Genomic DNA, 17,385 nt, shown 5'->3' with positions numbered 1-17,385 from the left:
AGAAGCTATCAAAAATTTAAATATGATGCCATCCAAATATCATTTCATCTGTGTTTTAAATGAAGAGTTGAAACTTCCACGAGATCTAAAATAAAATGCATTGAGCTTTTTCTCTTTTTAACTTTCTCTTGTACTTAAAAATATGTGTCTTCATGATTATCTGGAAGATGGTGTGAGCAGATTTTTCCTTTTAGCTCCCTATGTACAAGTAAAAAAAAAAAAAAGCAGAGATATGTTCTCCTACATGCCTCAGGCACAGGACTCAAGTTAGCGTGGTGACATCTTTTATTTATCTATTCCTCAAGAATCCTTGTGATCATATTCTCTGCCACTCTGAACCTTTTAAACAGCCTTTCTGTACATAAGATATATACTTAGTCATGGGGAGCCTTCTAGAATCGGGTTCTCATAAATCCCTCTCATTTAAAAAAAAACTTTATTGTGGTCTTTGCCCAATTGACTATTTCTAAGAAGTTAAACTACTGGCCACTTCATATTCTCTCCTTTTAGTTCAGTGGCTTTTTTATTATGATGATCTCTGAAGATCTATTACTGTCTGTCACATGACACTTTATATGATTCTGCAGTCCTCTTCAAGCATTGATCTTTCTAGTAGATGTGAAGCACTCTCCCTACTGTGCTGGCATTCTTTCTCAGAAAGCATTCCCTTTGGTCATGACCAATTCCTTCTTATTTGTTGTTATTTACTCTCTACTGAAATGTCAACCACATTAGTATGGAGAGGACAAAAATCTTGGTGGAGACCCTCGGTTATTATGACCCATAGGTTCTCATATCCCATAGTATAAAATGTATATAATGACATCATATGAATATTACAATATAAAGGTTTGCTTTATCATGCAAGTCCATATATGTATGGCCTGATCACTCAGCCCTTGTCACGGTAGCATAAGAACTGAAACTAGACAATTTTCTTCTGAGGCATCAAAAGAAAGTGTCACTAGTACAAATCTTAAAGTGAAAGATTCAAAGTGCTAGGTGATGAAAGGACAAGACATCCATGTCCTCAAACTTGGAATGCCTGACAGGTGGCCTGAGGGCTCACAGGAGCTTCTCTGGAAAAGTCTGCTTCAGAAAGCCAAGGCTAAGAATGAACACAGAACAAGTTCCAAATCAGCTCACAGGTTTCAACTAATTCTTTAGTATAAAGGGGATGGGATATTCTTTAAAATACATATAAATTAACCACTTAAATATGATTGTCATTTTAAAATGTATCTTAGTCAGGATTCTCTAGAGTCACAGAACTTATGGGCAGTCTCTGTATAGTAAGAGAATTGGTCGATGACTTACAGTCTGTAGTCCAACTCTCCAACAATGATCTTTAGCAGCTATGAATGGAAGTCCAAGGATCTAGCAATGGCTCAGTCCCACAAGGCTGGCAGGCAGGTGAAAAAGACTCTTCCTTCTTCCAATGTCCTTATATAAATCTCCAGCAGAAGGTGTGTCCCAGATTAAAGGTGTGTGCCACCACACCTGGGTCTGAGAATTGCTTTGCCCCAGGTGACCTTGAACTCAGAGATCTCCTTGCCTTAAGCTCCTGGGGTTCATAGCTATTTTGCCTCAAGATCTCCATACCAAGATCCATGTCAGCCTCAAGATCAGGATCAAAGGTGAGCCTTCCAATTCCGGATTATAGTTCATTCCAGATATAATCAAGTTGACAACCAGGAATAGCCACTGTAATCCATCCCTCGTCAACTTGACACAAATATTTCATGTCCACATAAAACAAAAACAATATCATGAACATGCTTAACAATATAACTATTCCTCGTACAATCACAAACACATTTGTAAATTTACAATGATGCAATGTCCCTTGGGAACATTCTTTTAGTATCAAAACTTAAATACCAATTGATGTTAAAGAAACTGGGAGAGAGACAAAAATACAAAATAAAACAGAAGAAGCATTCATATTACTTTATAATCCTCATTTCTGCAACTGGTTACATGGCCTTAGCTGCTATTTATAACTCCCTTCCTCTACTACCCAATCTATCTCCTCCCCTCTCTGCAAGCCCCTCAGCAGGTCTTGGCTCTTTTCCTGGAGGAGTGACCCATACCTTCATTCCTGATAGGTCTGCTTCCTTTGCCATCCTGCTTGGATTAGGCTGTTTTAGTTTCCCATTGACTTTAATCACAGGACATGGTAGTACCAAGAGACACCCTAAGGAATCTCCTATTCTCCAGACATAATCCTTCTTACCCCCACTGTGGAGAGGCCATCCATTTTCCCCATGGTAATCTGGATCTATCACCCCTCCTAACACTGCTATTCCTTTCTTAGCCTGTTGGTTTAAGGGCATTAGAAGCCCAAAATGACCAGGGGGGAGTCTGAACTTCCAGTTCAATGGAATGTTTGTTGTGGCTCCTGGTAGGAGCACTCCCCCACTCTGTAACAAAATTTCTAGGCCAGCAGAACCTAGAGTTGTGGGAACAGGAAGCAAAAATTTTCCTAGAGGGCCACTAGGAGTGATAGTGAGTGGAACTATTCCCTTTCCACCCCTCGATTTCTGGACCCATGGATTCTGGCTATGGGAGAAACTATACTATATATCAGACTCTGATTCAAAGCATATACTGCCTTCTGAAGAACTTTGTCCCAGCCCTCCATGCTGCTGCCACCTAATTGGTGCTATAACTGTGTCTTTAAAAGACCATTCCAGGGCTGGAGAGATGGCTCAGTCGTTAAAGGCTAGGCTCACAACCAAAAATAAAAGACCATTCCATCTTTCTACCAGACCAGCTGCTCCAGGATGGTGGGGAACACGGCAAGACCAGTGGATTCCATGATCATGGGACCAGTGTCATATTTCTTTGGCTGCGAAATGAGTTCCTTGGTCAGAAGCAATACTGTGTGGAATACCATGATGATGGATAAGACATTCTGTAAGACCATGGTTGGTGGTTTTGGCAGAAGCATTACCTGAAGGAAAGGCAAATCCATAACTAGAATAAGTATCTACTCCAGTAAGAATAGTTAGGACATTTTTTCATAGCATGCCACCTTATGATTCTTGGTTGTGACATACAGGCTGTCTTATTTAGAGTTTTACTGCTATGAATAGACACCATGACCAATGCAAGTCTTGTAAAAGACAACACTTAATTGGGGATGACTTACAGGTTCAGAGGTTCAGCCCAATATCATCAAGGTGTGAACATGGGGGTATCCAGGCAGGCATAGTGTGGGAGAAGCTGAGAGTTCTCCATCTTCGTCTGAAGGCTACTAGCAGAAGACTTCACATTCTCAGGCAGCTAGGAGGAGGGTCTTCAAGCCCACTTCCACCATGACGCACTTCCTCCAACAAGGCCACACCTTCTAATAGTGCCACTACCTGGGACAAGCATATGCAAACCATCACAAAATGCAACCAAGGAAATTAAAAGTAGACTGGAAATTAAAAATAGGTAGGGATGAGGACTGTGGAGCTCCCAACTGAATAGATGATTGCTCCAGTATCTTCAGTGGTCAACTATGAAAATATCAACTTAGAGTTCTCAGGAATTAGTTCAACAAATTATAAGGAAACATGATTTAAATATCACAGTGCATTATTTAACTTAACACCAGGGCTTTTTATCACTACATCTCTTTTGAAAAAAATTCCATGTTGAAGTCACTGAACACAGTTTGATTATTTAATGAAATGGAAAGAGAGAAGTGACTCCCAAAGGCATGGATTGCTGATGAGCAAGAAAGTCTGTGATGTGATCCAAGTCCTCCAGCTTCATTTTAGGACATGTCCCTGTTAACAATTTATCCTCTAAGGTCTTCATTCTATATTATGCTAATAAAATATCTTAGGAATCCTTCTGTTATACTGTATTCTACTTTGGAGGGAGGGGACCAGAGAACCCCATTGATCCACTATGTAGATGATATACTATAACCCTGGTACATTGGAAGCCACTGTGAATCCTTTATCTCTGTTTTTATAAACTGTCCTTTCTATAGATGCCAGAAAATTACAATGTTATACTACAGATAAATTAACAATATAGGACTGAACAATTGTTCACTCCCCAATATCTTTCTCTTTTCTTACTTTTGCTCCCCCTTTCCCTCTTATTATAGTTGCCTAGGGCATAAAATTAAGAAAAAACAATGGGTAAGCCCGGTAAGTAGAATGATTAGTTATCATTAACAAGGCTGTGAGTTCAAATACTAACATTACACAAACCAAGCAGAGTAAAGCTATAATAAACACTTAAGAGGTAGAGGAAGGAGGACTAGAATTTTAGAGTCATTATGAGTTCAAGGTCAATATTGAGTACATTAGACCTTCTCTCAATGAATAAAACAAGGAAGGAAGAGAAAGGGATAAGAAAGAAATGAAAATTAATACATTGGGAAAATAGAAGCTGAATGTGAGCTAAGCTTTATATAATGGTAGGAGGTTACTATAAGAGACATCATGTGGGGCTTTGAATAAAATGGCCCTTATAGGTCTTCAGGGCATGGCACTATTATGAAGTGTGGCCTTGTTGGAGTAGGTATAGCTTTGTTGAAGGAAGTGCATCATTAAGGGATGAGCTTTGAGTTCTGAAAAACTCAAGCCTGCCTGGTGGCTCACAGTTTATTTCTCCTGCATGTGGATCAAGATGCAGAACTCTAAGGTCCCTCTTCCAGCACCATGTCTCCTGCATGCTGCTCTATGTTTCTTCATGATGTTAATGGACTAAGCCTCTGAAACTGTAAGCCAACCCCACATAAATGTTATCCTTTATAAAAGTTGTTGTGGTCATGATGACTCTTCACAGCAATGGAAACCCTAACTAAGACACATAATAAATGTAACGTGAGAATAAAAATTATGGTAAAATATCAACTAAAACAGCTAATAAAATTACCACAGTAAAGAAAGTCACAATTTTTTCAGTGTACATTTCTGAATACCTGGCACTTCTAAAAGAATCAAAGCAGAGAAACTTGTCTCATTTTTCTGAATTTCATCAAACTCTGAGGATGCAAAATACCATGGGAGCCCCCAAGAGAAGTCAAGCCCCCAAGTTCCCAGGAACACTCTAGATATATTCATTGCTGGTTTAAAAACATACATTTTCCCCTGTATTTTCTCCACATTTTTCATAGTAAAATACATAGTTTGTTCCTTACTAAGGGTGCTTATAGTTATTCAGCAAATATGACTAGGTAGTGTTGAAACCATGAGGATTAGAGTTTAGGAAGTCAGGTCATAAATATTTGAACCTTGTTAGCATTTCTTTGAATCATCATTATTTTAACAAGCTATATAATCTGGACTTCCCCCAGGGGTAGTTAAATCATAGAAACTAGGACTATGCCAGAGTTTTACCCTGGGTCTACAAGGTACTGATAATTGAATTACTTGGTAGCCATTATAATAGAAAGATCATCTCTCTTTCTGACCTCTCTTTCTGGCTCCTTTGTGATGGACAGGAGGTTCCATTACACATTTACCTTTCCTAATTCACTCACGTTTTGTTCTACAAAAAGGAGTTCACAGGCAACTGCAATTGTCAGAACAGAGGCATCTGTGATCCTCAAACTAGACAGTGCAGTATCCTCCAGGTGTTTATGGGAAGATTTGTGAAGAAGGTAGGAATGTCCTGTCAATAAGATGAGCCGCTGCTAATTTGGAGGTCTGGATGACTAGGGATTCAAACAAAAATGAAGGCTTCAAAGGATGTATTTACATGAACAAGAATAAAGTTACTTTGGCCATGGTGAACATAACAGAACAAATTAAGAGACATTTGGTGAGGGTTTGAAAGAGAATGAACCCCGTGGGCTCATATATTTGAGTATGTGGTTCCTACTTGGTGGATTGTTCTGGAAGAATTAAGAGGTTTGGTGTGGTTAGAGAAGGTGTGCCACTGGGGATGGGCTTTGAAGTTTCAGTGGCCCATGCCAGGTCTGGTACCGTCCTCTCTTTCCCTTCATCTTTTTTTTTAAATTTTTTATTAGATATATTTCTTTACCTACATTTCAAACGTTATTCCCCTTCCCAGTTTCCTGTCCATAAACCCCATTCCCCCCCTTCCCCATGCTGGTATTCCCCCTATACATCCCCCTTATTGCCCCCCCATATTCTCCTGCACTAGGAGATCCAACCTTGGCAGGACCAAGGGCTTCCCCTTCCCCTGGTGCCTCAACAAGGCTATTCTCTGCTACATATACAGTTGGAGCCCTGGGTCAGTCCATGTATAGTCTGTTGGTAGTGGTTTAGTCCCTGGAAGCTCTGGTTGGTTGGCATTGTTGTTTTTATGGGGTTGCAAGATCCTTCAACTCTTTCAATACTTTCTCTAATTCCTCCAACAGGGGTCCTGTTCTCAGTTCAATGATTTGTTGCTAGCATTGACCTCTGTATTGGACATGCTTTGGATGTATCTCTCAGGAGAGATCTATATCCGGTCCCTTTCAGGATGCATTTTCTAGCTTCATCAATCTTAGCTAGTTTTGGTGGCTGTATATATATATATATATGGGCCACATGTGGGTCAGGCTCTGAATGGCCATTCCTTGAGTCGCTGCTCTAAGCTTTGCTTCCATATCCTCTCCTATGAATTTTTTTTTCCTCTTTTAAGAAGGAGTGGGAGCATCCACATTTTGGTCATCCTTCTTGAACTTCCTGTGGTCTGTGGATTGCATCTTGGCTAATTTGAGCTTTTTGGCTAATATCCACTTATCAATGAGTGCATACCAAGTGTGTTTTTCTGTGATTGAGTAATCTCACTCAGGATGATATTTTCTAGTTCATTTCATTTGCCTATGAATTTCATGAAGTCATTGTTTCTGATAGCTGAGTAGTACTACATTGTGTAGATGTTCCACATTCTTTGAATGCATTCCTCTGTTGAAGGGCATCTGGGTTATTTCCAGCTTCTGGCTATTATAAATAAGGCTGCTATGAACATAGTGGAAATGTGTCTTTGTTGTATGTTGGAGCATGTTTTGGGTATATGTCCATGAGAGGTATAGCTGGTTCCTCAGGTAGTGGAATGTCCACTTTTCTGAGGAACCTCCAGACTGATTTCCAGAGTGGTTGTACCAGTTTGCAATCCCACCAACAATGGAGAAGTGTTCCTCTTTCTCCACTTCCTCGCCAGCATCTGCTGTCACCTGAGTTTTTTATCTTAGCCATTCTGACTGGTGTGAGGTGGAATCTCAGGGTTGTTTTGATTTGCATTTTCCTGATGACTAAGGATGTTGAACATTTCTTTAGGTGCTTTTTGGCCATTCGATAACCTCAGCTGAGAATGTTTTGTTTAACTCTGTACCCCATTTTTAATACGGTTATTTGGCTCTCTGGAGTCTAACTTTTTGAGTTCTTTGTATATTTTGGATATTAGCCCTCTGTCAGATGTAGGATTGGTAAAGATCTTTTCCCAATCTGTTGGTTGTCATTTTGTCCTAACGACAGTGTCTTTTGCTTTACAAAAGTTTTGCAGTTTTATAAGGTCCCATTTGTCATTTGTCGATTCTTGATCTTAGAGCATGGTGTTTTGTTCAGGAAATTTTCCCTAGTGCCCATGTGTTCGAGACTCTTCCCATGCTCTCAGCTACTGCTAAGGCACTTGTCTACTGGCCTACCACAATGTTCCCACCATGATGCTAATAAATTCCCCCTCTGAAACTGTAAGCAAACCCCCAGTTAAAGGTCCTTTTTATGAGTTGCTTTGGTCTTCTTCACAGTAATACAGAAGTGGGATGCATCTTGATACAAGAAAATAATGTGTTTTCTTCTCAAGATGATGTTGATCTCATGAATGGGATCTGGAAGTAGGACTTGAGGAGAGCTTATCTTTTATACAGAGCAAAATGAGAAGAGTAAGTCTCATGTGAAAAAAGTAAGCAGGGAGATGAAAACAGAAAGAGAGGAGGAAGAGAGGAAGGGAGAAGTGAGAGTGTGGATGGAGAGCTCAAAGAATGCCAGTGACAAATGCATTCAGACTCTTCATGGAAACCAATGAAAAGGCCACATTTCCTCCATTGGTTTGACAGAGGTCAGTTGCTGAAGATAGAAAGATAATTAACAAACTATCACTGAGAGTTTCCTAGACTTCATTGGGAAATTCATTAGAAACAGTCAATGGGAACATGGAAATCAAATGTACTTTCCTTTCTGGAGTATAGGCAGCCTCTTACTTACCATTCCTATTCCACTTCTTATTCCTATGAGCAGTATTTCAAAAACATATGTATGCTAATTGTTTGTAATGAGCTCTGCTGGGAATGATGACACTGTTCCAGAAAAAGATTCCCAGTCCTACCTTATGGAAGTTGTGATCTGGTTCAAGATAGACATAGATTACAAATGTTGATACACATGTATTGCAAATTAAATACTGATGCATGGTTGGATGTAAGGCCATAGAACCATTCAGACCCCAACAAGGAGATACTTATGAAAAAGTGAAAAAGAGAACTAGATGAGGCAATGTGAGGAAAGGGCATTCCTGAAAAGGACATAAGGCTGTGTGGTGCCTCCAGGACCTCAGAAAAAGCAACAACAGCAACAAAAAGGAAAGCATGAGTTCTGTTAGCCTAGTGGCTCAGGTGCTCAGTCTGGAGCCTTCTAGTTTCTGGCATTGATAAGCTATGGGCTGAGGAAACTTGGAGCCCTTGGAAGTAGGCTGGGGGCAAGAGTGTGGAACACCTGTTTGCTGGTCTACCTGCCCTCGACCCCATGCCACCCTCTCATCCTGGTCCATGCTGTCCTGTACTCCATCTATGGCCTCTTGGAGGAGGCCACATAGCTTAACAAACAATACGTGCTTGCTCCCTATCCTTATAAGGTTATGTCCTGCTATATCTGAAATTTCTCTGTATGCCTATTAGGCATGCTCAGCACCCTGGCCTTGGCCAATGATTTACACTCTCCCAGTAGAAGACCTCTACCCACTTCCCATAGGTTTCAGTAGCCTCTGTTCTTCTAATTAAAGGATCTGTCCCACTGGAGCTGCTTCCTGAGAGTCTGCTCTTACCATGCTCAGTTGCCACCTGAGGTCTCCATTCCCCCTTGCTCTTCCTCTCAGGATCCACCAGCTGTGACCCCTTAAGGACAGGGCACTGGAGTGGAGACAGGAACTACAACAGGCCGCAGTAAGATTTCAAGCAGAAGATACAAAATCATTATTGTGCACTTACAAAAACAAAAAACAAAAAACAAAAAACAAAAGAAAAAAAAAAAACAAACCAAATTACCCCAGCAGTCTCCATCTAACAAGAGTGAAAGCATTGTCCTCCCCGTGTGTCTGTGTGCTTCTGTGTGTAACAAAAATACACATTATGGAAGTGTGTGCAGACACCAGAAGTCAACCTCCAGTGTCATTCCTCAGTATGCTATATACCTTGGTTTTTAAGACAAGGGGTGAAATAAATTGAATCATACCTATCCCTAGCTTGTTCCCAAATGAATGAGACTCAGGTTATGATTTGTTTATTTAGCTTTTGTGCAATTACTAGGAGATTGTTCCTCATCTAATTTTCTAATGTTAGACTGGCTACTTCCCAGCTGTGCTCCTCAAATACTTGCTGTTTGTGTCTTCTCAGGTTATCTCTGCTCTACCAGCCTGTCCTCAGGCTCTATTTGGCTCAGGCACGAATTCCTGGTCCATCTTATCTAATGGAGACCTACTGCTCCTTCCATCTTCTTCCTCCTTCACTTTTTCTTTTCCCCTCATGCTGTGACCCATCCCCCCGGGGAGGTAACTGAAAATCTGCCACGCCTCTATTCCCTCCAGTAATTGGCTGTAGCCACCTTAATTTAACCAATAGTTTTAAATTGGGAGCAAGGTTTGCACAACAAAAGCTGGTATACATGGCAATTTACTTATCTTTGGGCCAACCGTACCTCGGGGACAGAATTTAGCATTTGAATACATAGCAGCATTAGACCAACCCTGAACAATAGGGTTTTGATTTTTTGTTTTGCTTTGTTTTAGAAAGGTTCTCACTTTGTAGACCTAGCTGGCCCAGAATTCATTACATTGTCCAGATTGGCTTTGAACATACAAAAATCTACTTTTGATAATGAACTCAAGTTCTCATGTTTATACTGTAAGCATTTTTATACCATGAGTTATTGACTGGAACTTGAGCTTTCTTAAGCTTCATATGTATATGAATATATTTATATGTATGTGAATTTGTATGTAATCTATGATAATATATTATATATATATATGTATAATAATTAAAAACCTGAGATGGTAGATGACTCAAAGAAATTTTCCAGACACAACAAGGCAACAGTGCATATGAAGTTATGTCAATTAAGGTAGTATGTCCAAGGCTTGCACAAGCTCAAGCCACATATAATCCCAGCATGGAAAAAGGATGTGGGTATGAAGTGCTGCCCCTAGTGAGGAGCTATTGGAAACTGATACCTGCTAGGAGAACCATGATTTTAAAGGTTGTGGACCCTAGTAGTTCTACTAAAGTCCAGTTGAAGATTCCCACATCCAAGAATGCCTGAACATCACAAATTAACTTGATGTTTTTAAAAGAAAAGAAAAAAGAATCCACAGAATTGAGTACATAAGGATGAAGGGTGCAAGAGAGGGTGTGAATAGGATCAACTCACTGTAGGAAATTCTCAAAGTACTATTAAAAAAAGTTTATGTTTTTTCATCCATTTATAAAATGTATATTAATCACATCTATCCAGCACTACAGCCTTACTGCAACCCTCCCAGGATATCCCACCTACTCTCCCTCCCAACTTCATGTCTTCCAATGCATACATTTAGTGTTACACATATGTGCATAAGTATGTGGTCATCTGCTGGGGGTATGAACAACCTACCAGTGGCCAACTCCCCAAAGGAGAGCTACTGTCTCTCCCTCAACAACCATCAACTGCCTACAGCTCCTCAGGTAGGGCAGGTACTCAGGATTTATATATTGTAAAGGAAAATTGTAGCAATGTCTGCCTGTAAGCTAATCTTTACTTTGTTTCCATATCCGGCAGGATGCCTAAAAGGCTTCTTTGGGAAGAACTGCAAAAGGAAATGTCACTGTGCTAACAATGCCCATTGCCACAGGGTATACGGTGCCTGCATGTGTGACCCAGGGCGCTATGGAAGATTCTGCCATCTTCGTAAGTAACAGCTGTGAGTGTTCCCTTTATGAAGCACAATGGCTTAGAACAGTGTGGGGACAGACCAGCCAGAGGTTAAAAGAAAAAAAACTTAGTTCATCTACTCAAATAGGTGGGTATTTGATGGTTCTTTGGACTCTTTAAATTACAAAAAAATCTATATTTTGACAATTAAAACTATTCCTACATTTTAAATACTTTCCATTTTGTACTTTATATATTTAGGTATCAAGCTCAAATTGTTTCAGTTAACACTTTATAGGAGCTAACTGCGAGGACCCTGGATCATGTCTCTTCGTCTAGTATAAGACACTGTTACCCTTAAAATTTAGCATAGCCCTTGTACTCTGACCATGCATGCACGAAGACATGATTACCCAACATATCTGAGTTTGTAAGTTCCGCTCCAGTTTCCACAGTTTCTTCCTGGAGTAACACTGAAGGACCTTCTTCCGTCCTTGAAGCGAAGATCTGTGAACCTGAAGTAACCTCAGCCCTTCCTGCTCCTGCCCTCTTGTCTTCCCTCGTCTTGTTACAGAAGAGCTGGGTCCTCTGAAGCTTTCTCCTGATGCACATTAGTGTCTTGGGTCTGATTAGCCTGCTGTGAAAGAATACCATAATGTGGATAGGTTATAAAAATAAATGTATTTAATTCTAGAATCTGAAGATTTTGCAGAGCTTCTCAAGTATAATGCCTTAGGATAGTGGTTCCTAGATGTTGCCAGTCACTGCATCCTCCTATCAGGGGGACAAGCAAATATATTCTAGGTCTTCTTTATTAAAGCACACATCAAAATACTACCTCCCAATCTAATAATGTTACTAAAGTCACACCTTCAAATAGTGCTGTCCAATGAGACTAAGAGTTCATAATAACTACTTGATGAAGCTATTACCATTGCTGCTGCTGTTATCAAGGTACCATGACCTTCTATAGTTTATAATTTATCCTTAGTTGAATGCTCATAGGACTTGCATACTTAAGAACAGGAATATTTCTGGGGGGAAAGCATAATAAATTACGACCATACATACCAATAAGAGACCAAGTTAATGCCTCATAGAAAATTGAGTATGGATTATGGGAAAAGATTGGGTGTAGCTAAATAAAGAAGAGAAGGGAGAGAATCATCAATAGCTGTACAGAAGAGGTACAGATGGTATGTTCTGGAATATCATGCCTAGAGAGGAAAACTAGGCTAGAAACAAAGATAATAACATTTTTGTTGTTGGTCCCAAAATGTAGCAAGATATATCCAATATGAAGTAATAATTTTTGAATATTACATATGACAATATCAGATGTTTGAGCACAAAAATTAAATCAGTACATCTGGTCAAAAAGTTTGGAAAGCTCATTATTCATCAGCAAAATTGACATTCTAATATCTGAATTCCAGCTTCACATTCTTATAACTCACCAGCTGTGAAGAGTAAAGACTTGGAAGAAAACCATCAAACATGTTTGTCGTTTGTTGTGGTTGTAGTGATGTTGCTGGTGTTGGCTGTAGCAGTGTACTGCAGAGAATGGTAGTGGTGGTGGTGATGCCTGTTAACATCTTAAATGCTATCCTCTTTATGACGAATACACACACCCTAGTTCTTCTGGATTAACTTATGGATGTCACTTACCTGAGGACCTTAAGTCCTATAATTAATCATTTATTTCCTAGCCACCCAATGTACCAAAACTTGAGTGTCTTAAAATAGAAATCCATTGTCTGACAGTTCAGGGAGCTGAGAGTTCAGTTTCAAGGTGTCAATCATTTTCTGGTCCTCTAAGGATGTTAGACTTGTCCCAGGCCTATTGTCTCATGTAGGTAGACCCTCCTATGGCATCACAGCATCCATCATTGGTGCTTTTACCACAAGCAATCCTCTGGACAAATTCACCAGTCTGTAAGCTCATTATGTGTATTAGGTTAGAAATGTATCTATCTTAAAACAACCTAATCTTAATAAATTATATCCTTGATGTAGTCAGGAAGTCCTGAGAGTTAGGACTTGAAAATATAGAGTATTGGCTGTTTTATCTTGATGCCTAACAAGCCCTGAGCAGATACCAGATTACCCACAGAGATTCTTTCCACCTTTTCTTTTTCTCCAAACTAGTTTCTAAGCAAGTATTCTAGAACAAAGAGATGAGCCTAGAATGAGACAGACCAAGACTTGGGAAATCTGATGCTGTTTGTAGAACTTGAAGATCAAAGGACCACTTGTTACCAAAACTGGAACAGATTTTGAAGAGTCCACAGGACCCCACTGATTGGCCTCAAAGATTATGCTCCCTGTCCCTGGTAACCAGAACTGGGATTTTTTGAGACATCATAACCACCACATTGAATGAACTGTACTATGTCACTTCCCATCCCCAGGGGAGCCCCACAACTCATTGCATTTTCTGCAGGCACCATTACAGGGCAAAGCTGTCAGGGCACACCAAATGATTACTATGAGCCCAGGAGCACCTTAAAGTACACTTAATTTAAGAAGATGGTTGAACATTGATAATGGGGGAACGAAATAATTGTCAGAGCTAGGTTTGTGAAAGGGGACTGAGCGTTCTAAGAATTCAGCAGAAAGGGTGGAAAGGAGGAAGCAAGGGAATACATGAACTGTGGTCTGCCATCCTAAACACAAGGGCGGGCTGTTTACAAGCTAGAATTTCAGTCCTCATTGCATCATCTCTAAAACTCAATGGCCTGGGGAGAATAAAGAAGACAGGGCAAGCAGCTCTTGCCACAGAAGTGGGCAAGATAATATCTCTGTCACAATGGAAGCTTTGTGTAATCTGGGCAATGTAAAATTATTTCCGATTACCATATAATGAGGGGGAGTAAGGACAATGGCCAACCTCACATAAGTGCTTGTCCATCATCTCCAGGCTGCAGCGGGATGATGAGGGGGCCTGGCAGCCAACACAGTCCTTGGAGAATATTAAGTCCAGGCAGCAATAAGCACGTTTGAGAAGCAATCGCTCTCCCAGCATCACTGCCGCCTTTTAAGTAATTCAGGCTTCACTGTTCATGCCCAGTTGCCAAAAAGCAAATGAATTGCCTGATTTGAAAGACATTTGTTCCCTCATTTTTTTTTTTTTTTGGCAGTCATAATGATCCTCTTATTCTCTTTATAATCAGGCTCCAAAGAATGTCATGCCTATGCACTAACAATTTCAAATAAACAAAGCCTGGTTTTCAGGTGACCAGTTTGCTTCAATCCGCTTGCAGGTTGTCCCAGGGGAGCCTATGGAGCTAGCTGTTCTTTGGAATGTCAGTGTGTGGAAGAGAACACCCTGGAATGCAATGCCAAAAATGGTAGCTGCACCTGCAAATCCGGTTACCAAGGCAACAGATGCCAGGAAGGTACACCCAGATGATGGATTTTCGTGCTTCTCGAATAATAATGACTGGCCTTTGTTCAGCACTATTTGGTCATTAGTTAGTTAATCCACACGGGTATCCTTAGAGATAGGGAGGCTGTATTGATCTCCTGTTGTAGGTGAGGAAACCGAGACGTGAGTACAATATAACTATTTAACCTTGTCTTCTTGGCCTCCACTCATTCAGGCCCCTTGCCAGCCTGAGCAAAGGAAGAAGATGGCATATCTTAAAATTATATCTGGAAACAATTAATGCTCAATAATATAGACTCATCAACCGAGGACATGCTCTCCTCCAGCTTGAAAGACTTTCCTTTTCCTATTTAAAATCAATCATCCCAACAAATTTATTAACAATTTCTTCATATTGAGACCTTAAATATGGGTACCAGTACTATCATTTTTCAGATATCTAGATGTCACATAATTGTGGATAAATCTATAAGCAGAAAACTGTGATTCCAATAATAAGAAATATGTATAGACACGTGTGTGTGTGCTTGCCTGTGGAATTTGGGGAAATGCTATTCCCACCTGTCAGCAAGCCATGCCTGGCTCGTAGACCTTACGAGGACTTGTTTATTTTTCTGGTGTTTGGTCACCTTGTCACTGAATTCCATTGGTGCCATTCTTAAGAAAGTGGTGAACAGAGTTGGGGATTTAGCTCAGTTGTAGAGCACTTGCCTAGCAAGTGCAAGACCTTGTGTTTGGTCCTCAGCTCTGGAAAAAAAAAAAACCCAAAAACAAAAAAACAAAAACAAAAACAAAAACAAACAAACAAAAAAGAAAGTGGTGAACAGCTTTTCTAGACTTCTTCATGTTGCCTGACAGTATGTCTCATCTTCTAACCTAGCACATTCACACATTTTCTTCCTGTATTTCCTCACTCCTGCAATAAAGACAGTGGTCAGTAAATATTTTCTTGAATCAATAAATGTGTGGGGGTTCATTTTCATTGTTTGCATATTTTTTCATCAAAGACTAAGAAAATATTCAGGAAAAAATTGTCACAGACTTTTTTGCTCTTTAGTGAAAAAAAATGCGCACAGATGACAAATAAAAGGATCAGAACCAGTGGTGATTTGTGGCACCATCTGAAACCAGAAGATGACACAGGGCTTAGATGGAAGACACCTCAGGACTGAGTCCACTCACAGAAGCAGAGGAATTGAAATTTGTCCTAGTAACCCTTATGCACTCATTTAGAGAAGTGCTTTCTGACCACCGGTGACTGTAAACTTGTAGTAGATGAGCAAACCAAGCAGGCTATTTTGGTGGCTGGACTGCGACTCCATAAGTAGTGAGAAAAAGAACTTGAGGAAATGTAAGTCCAATCTCAAGCAAATGTGTTTAATACAGGAGTGGGTCTCATGCCACCCTCAATCACTGCCCTGATTTTAAGCCTTAGGTTAGTTTTCTATTCGTGTCCCCGTGAGATGTCCTGTTCTGGAAGTCAATGCACAAGGGTATAATACTATGTACACACACCTGGGTAAATTTAATTTATTCTGGCAACATTTCCTTAAAGCAACTGCTGCATATACTTTATCATCGGAAAGATGCTTCTGAGCCCCCCACTGTGAGAGAAAATGAGTTGAAAGTATATGGAAATCAGCAAAATAGAGAGGTCACCATAATCTCTGGAAAACATATTATTTTTCAATCAGATAACTTTGTCTGATTCTGATATTTTTGTCTAGCCACGAAATGAAATTATGAGTAAGACTAGAGCATGGGAATGGATCACTGTGATTGGCAGTTGAAATCAAGGCAAAAAGAGCCCTTTAAGAGTTGTGCGAGATGAAAATCAGGCCTGTTGTGTCTCTCTCTCTCTCTCTCTCTCTCTCTCTCTCTCTCTCTCTCTCTCTCTCTCTCTCTCTGTCTCTGTCTCTCTCTGTCTCTGTCTCTCTCTCTCTCTCTCTCTCTCTCTCTCTCTCTCTCTCTCTCTCTCTCTCTCTCTCTCTCTCTCTCTCTCTCTCTCTCTCTCTCTCAGGTGTAGCAGTAGCCCAAGTATTCTGAGAGCCAGACACATCTTCAAAAATCCTACCCCCAGGCCTGTGTCTGAATCGCACATGAATAGTCAATTAAGCACTGTTTCAGTGGCAAAGAACTGAAGCCTAAACAACCAGCAGCAACCTCGGCTCATCGTGATAGCTTCTAAAACCAGAAGAGCCACTTTCTTCCAGGAACCTGTGATGTAGGGAGAAAATCCACCTAAAAGCTGCCTCCATGTCCTGGATAAAAGTTTGTATTCTGTGGATTTGGACCCCAGACACAGGCAGATCTCTAAGTGTGGAGGACCCAGTGTTCTAGTAACCCCCACCTCCACCACCATAAGCTCCTCTTAGGAAACCTGTGCGAACCCTGTACTATCGCAAGAAAAATAAATTTTAATTCAAATGGTTCCAAAGCAGGCAAGTTGAAGTTAGGAACCACAGCGGGTCTCTCAGAACATGGCCCAACTGACTCTGAGTAGTCTAGAGTCACTTGTGATGGGAGCACAGGACTCTAAACCTGAAAGACTTGGGACCAACTTGTACCTTTGCTGCTTACAGCTTTATGACATCAGAAATGCCCCTTCACCTCTTCAAGCCTCACTTTAATAGAAGATAAAGTTTGAATTGATGTGTGTTTGTGTGTGTGTGTATGTGTGTGTGTGTGTGTGTGTAAATATGATCTAATTATATGACAACTATCTACAGAGGATATGGCTGCTAACCCAGTTTAGACATTCTCAGAAAATGTGGTAATTCTGCTATTCAGAGACTCTGCCCACCAAAACAGACACATCACAGCTGAGTACGGTGAACTGTAACTTTCTACCATTGCCAAACATTTAGAGAAGTTTTCCTGTTTTCTCTGTGTTCAGAGGATACTTTCTCCAGGGTT

The 17,385-nt window shown here is 40.4% G+C and overlaps 1 protein-coding gene across 3 annotated transcripts in view; it reads left to right on the top strand.

Moving 5' to 3' along the window:
* Positions 1-17,117, top strand: part of Egfem1 (EGF-like and EMI domain containing 1) — a 599,915-nt gene extending 582,798 nt beyond the window's left edge. The window contains exons 13-15 of one of the 3 annotated variants that reach the window (XR_015662971.1): positions 10,989-11,130; positions 14,345-14,479; positions 14,684-15,220. Coding sequence is in view for 2 of the 3 variants with exons in the window: in NM_001415037.2 (NP_001401966.1) it covers positions 10,989-11,117; positions 14,345-14,479; positions 16,490-16,515 (290 nt within the window). In the remaining variant the exon portion in view is untranslated. 3 annotated transcript variants of the gene reach the window in all.
* Positions 17,118-17,385: the final 268 nt, after the last annotated feature.

The sequence above is a fragment of the Rattus norvegicus genome, chromosome 2 (assembly GCF_021556685.1).
Source record: "Rattus norvegicus strain SHRSP/BbbUtx chromosome 2, alternate assembly SHRSP_T2T, whole genome shotgun sequence".
NCBI classification, from domain to species: domain Eukaryota; kingdom Metazoa; phylum Chordata; class Mammalia; order Rodentia; family Muridae; genus Rattus; species Rattus norvegicus.
The sequence above is the reverse complement of the archived record's forward strand: the minus strand, read 5'-3'. Positions and strand labels throughout refer to the sequence as shown.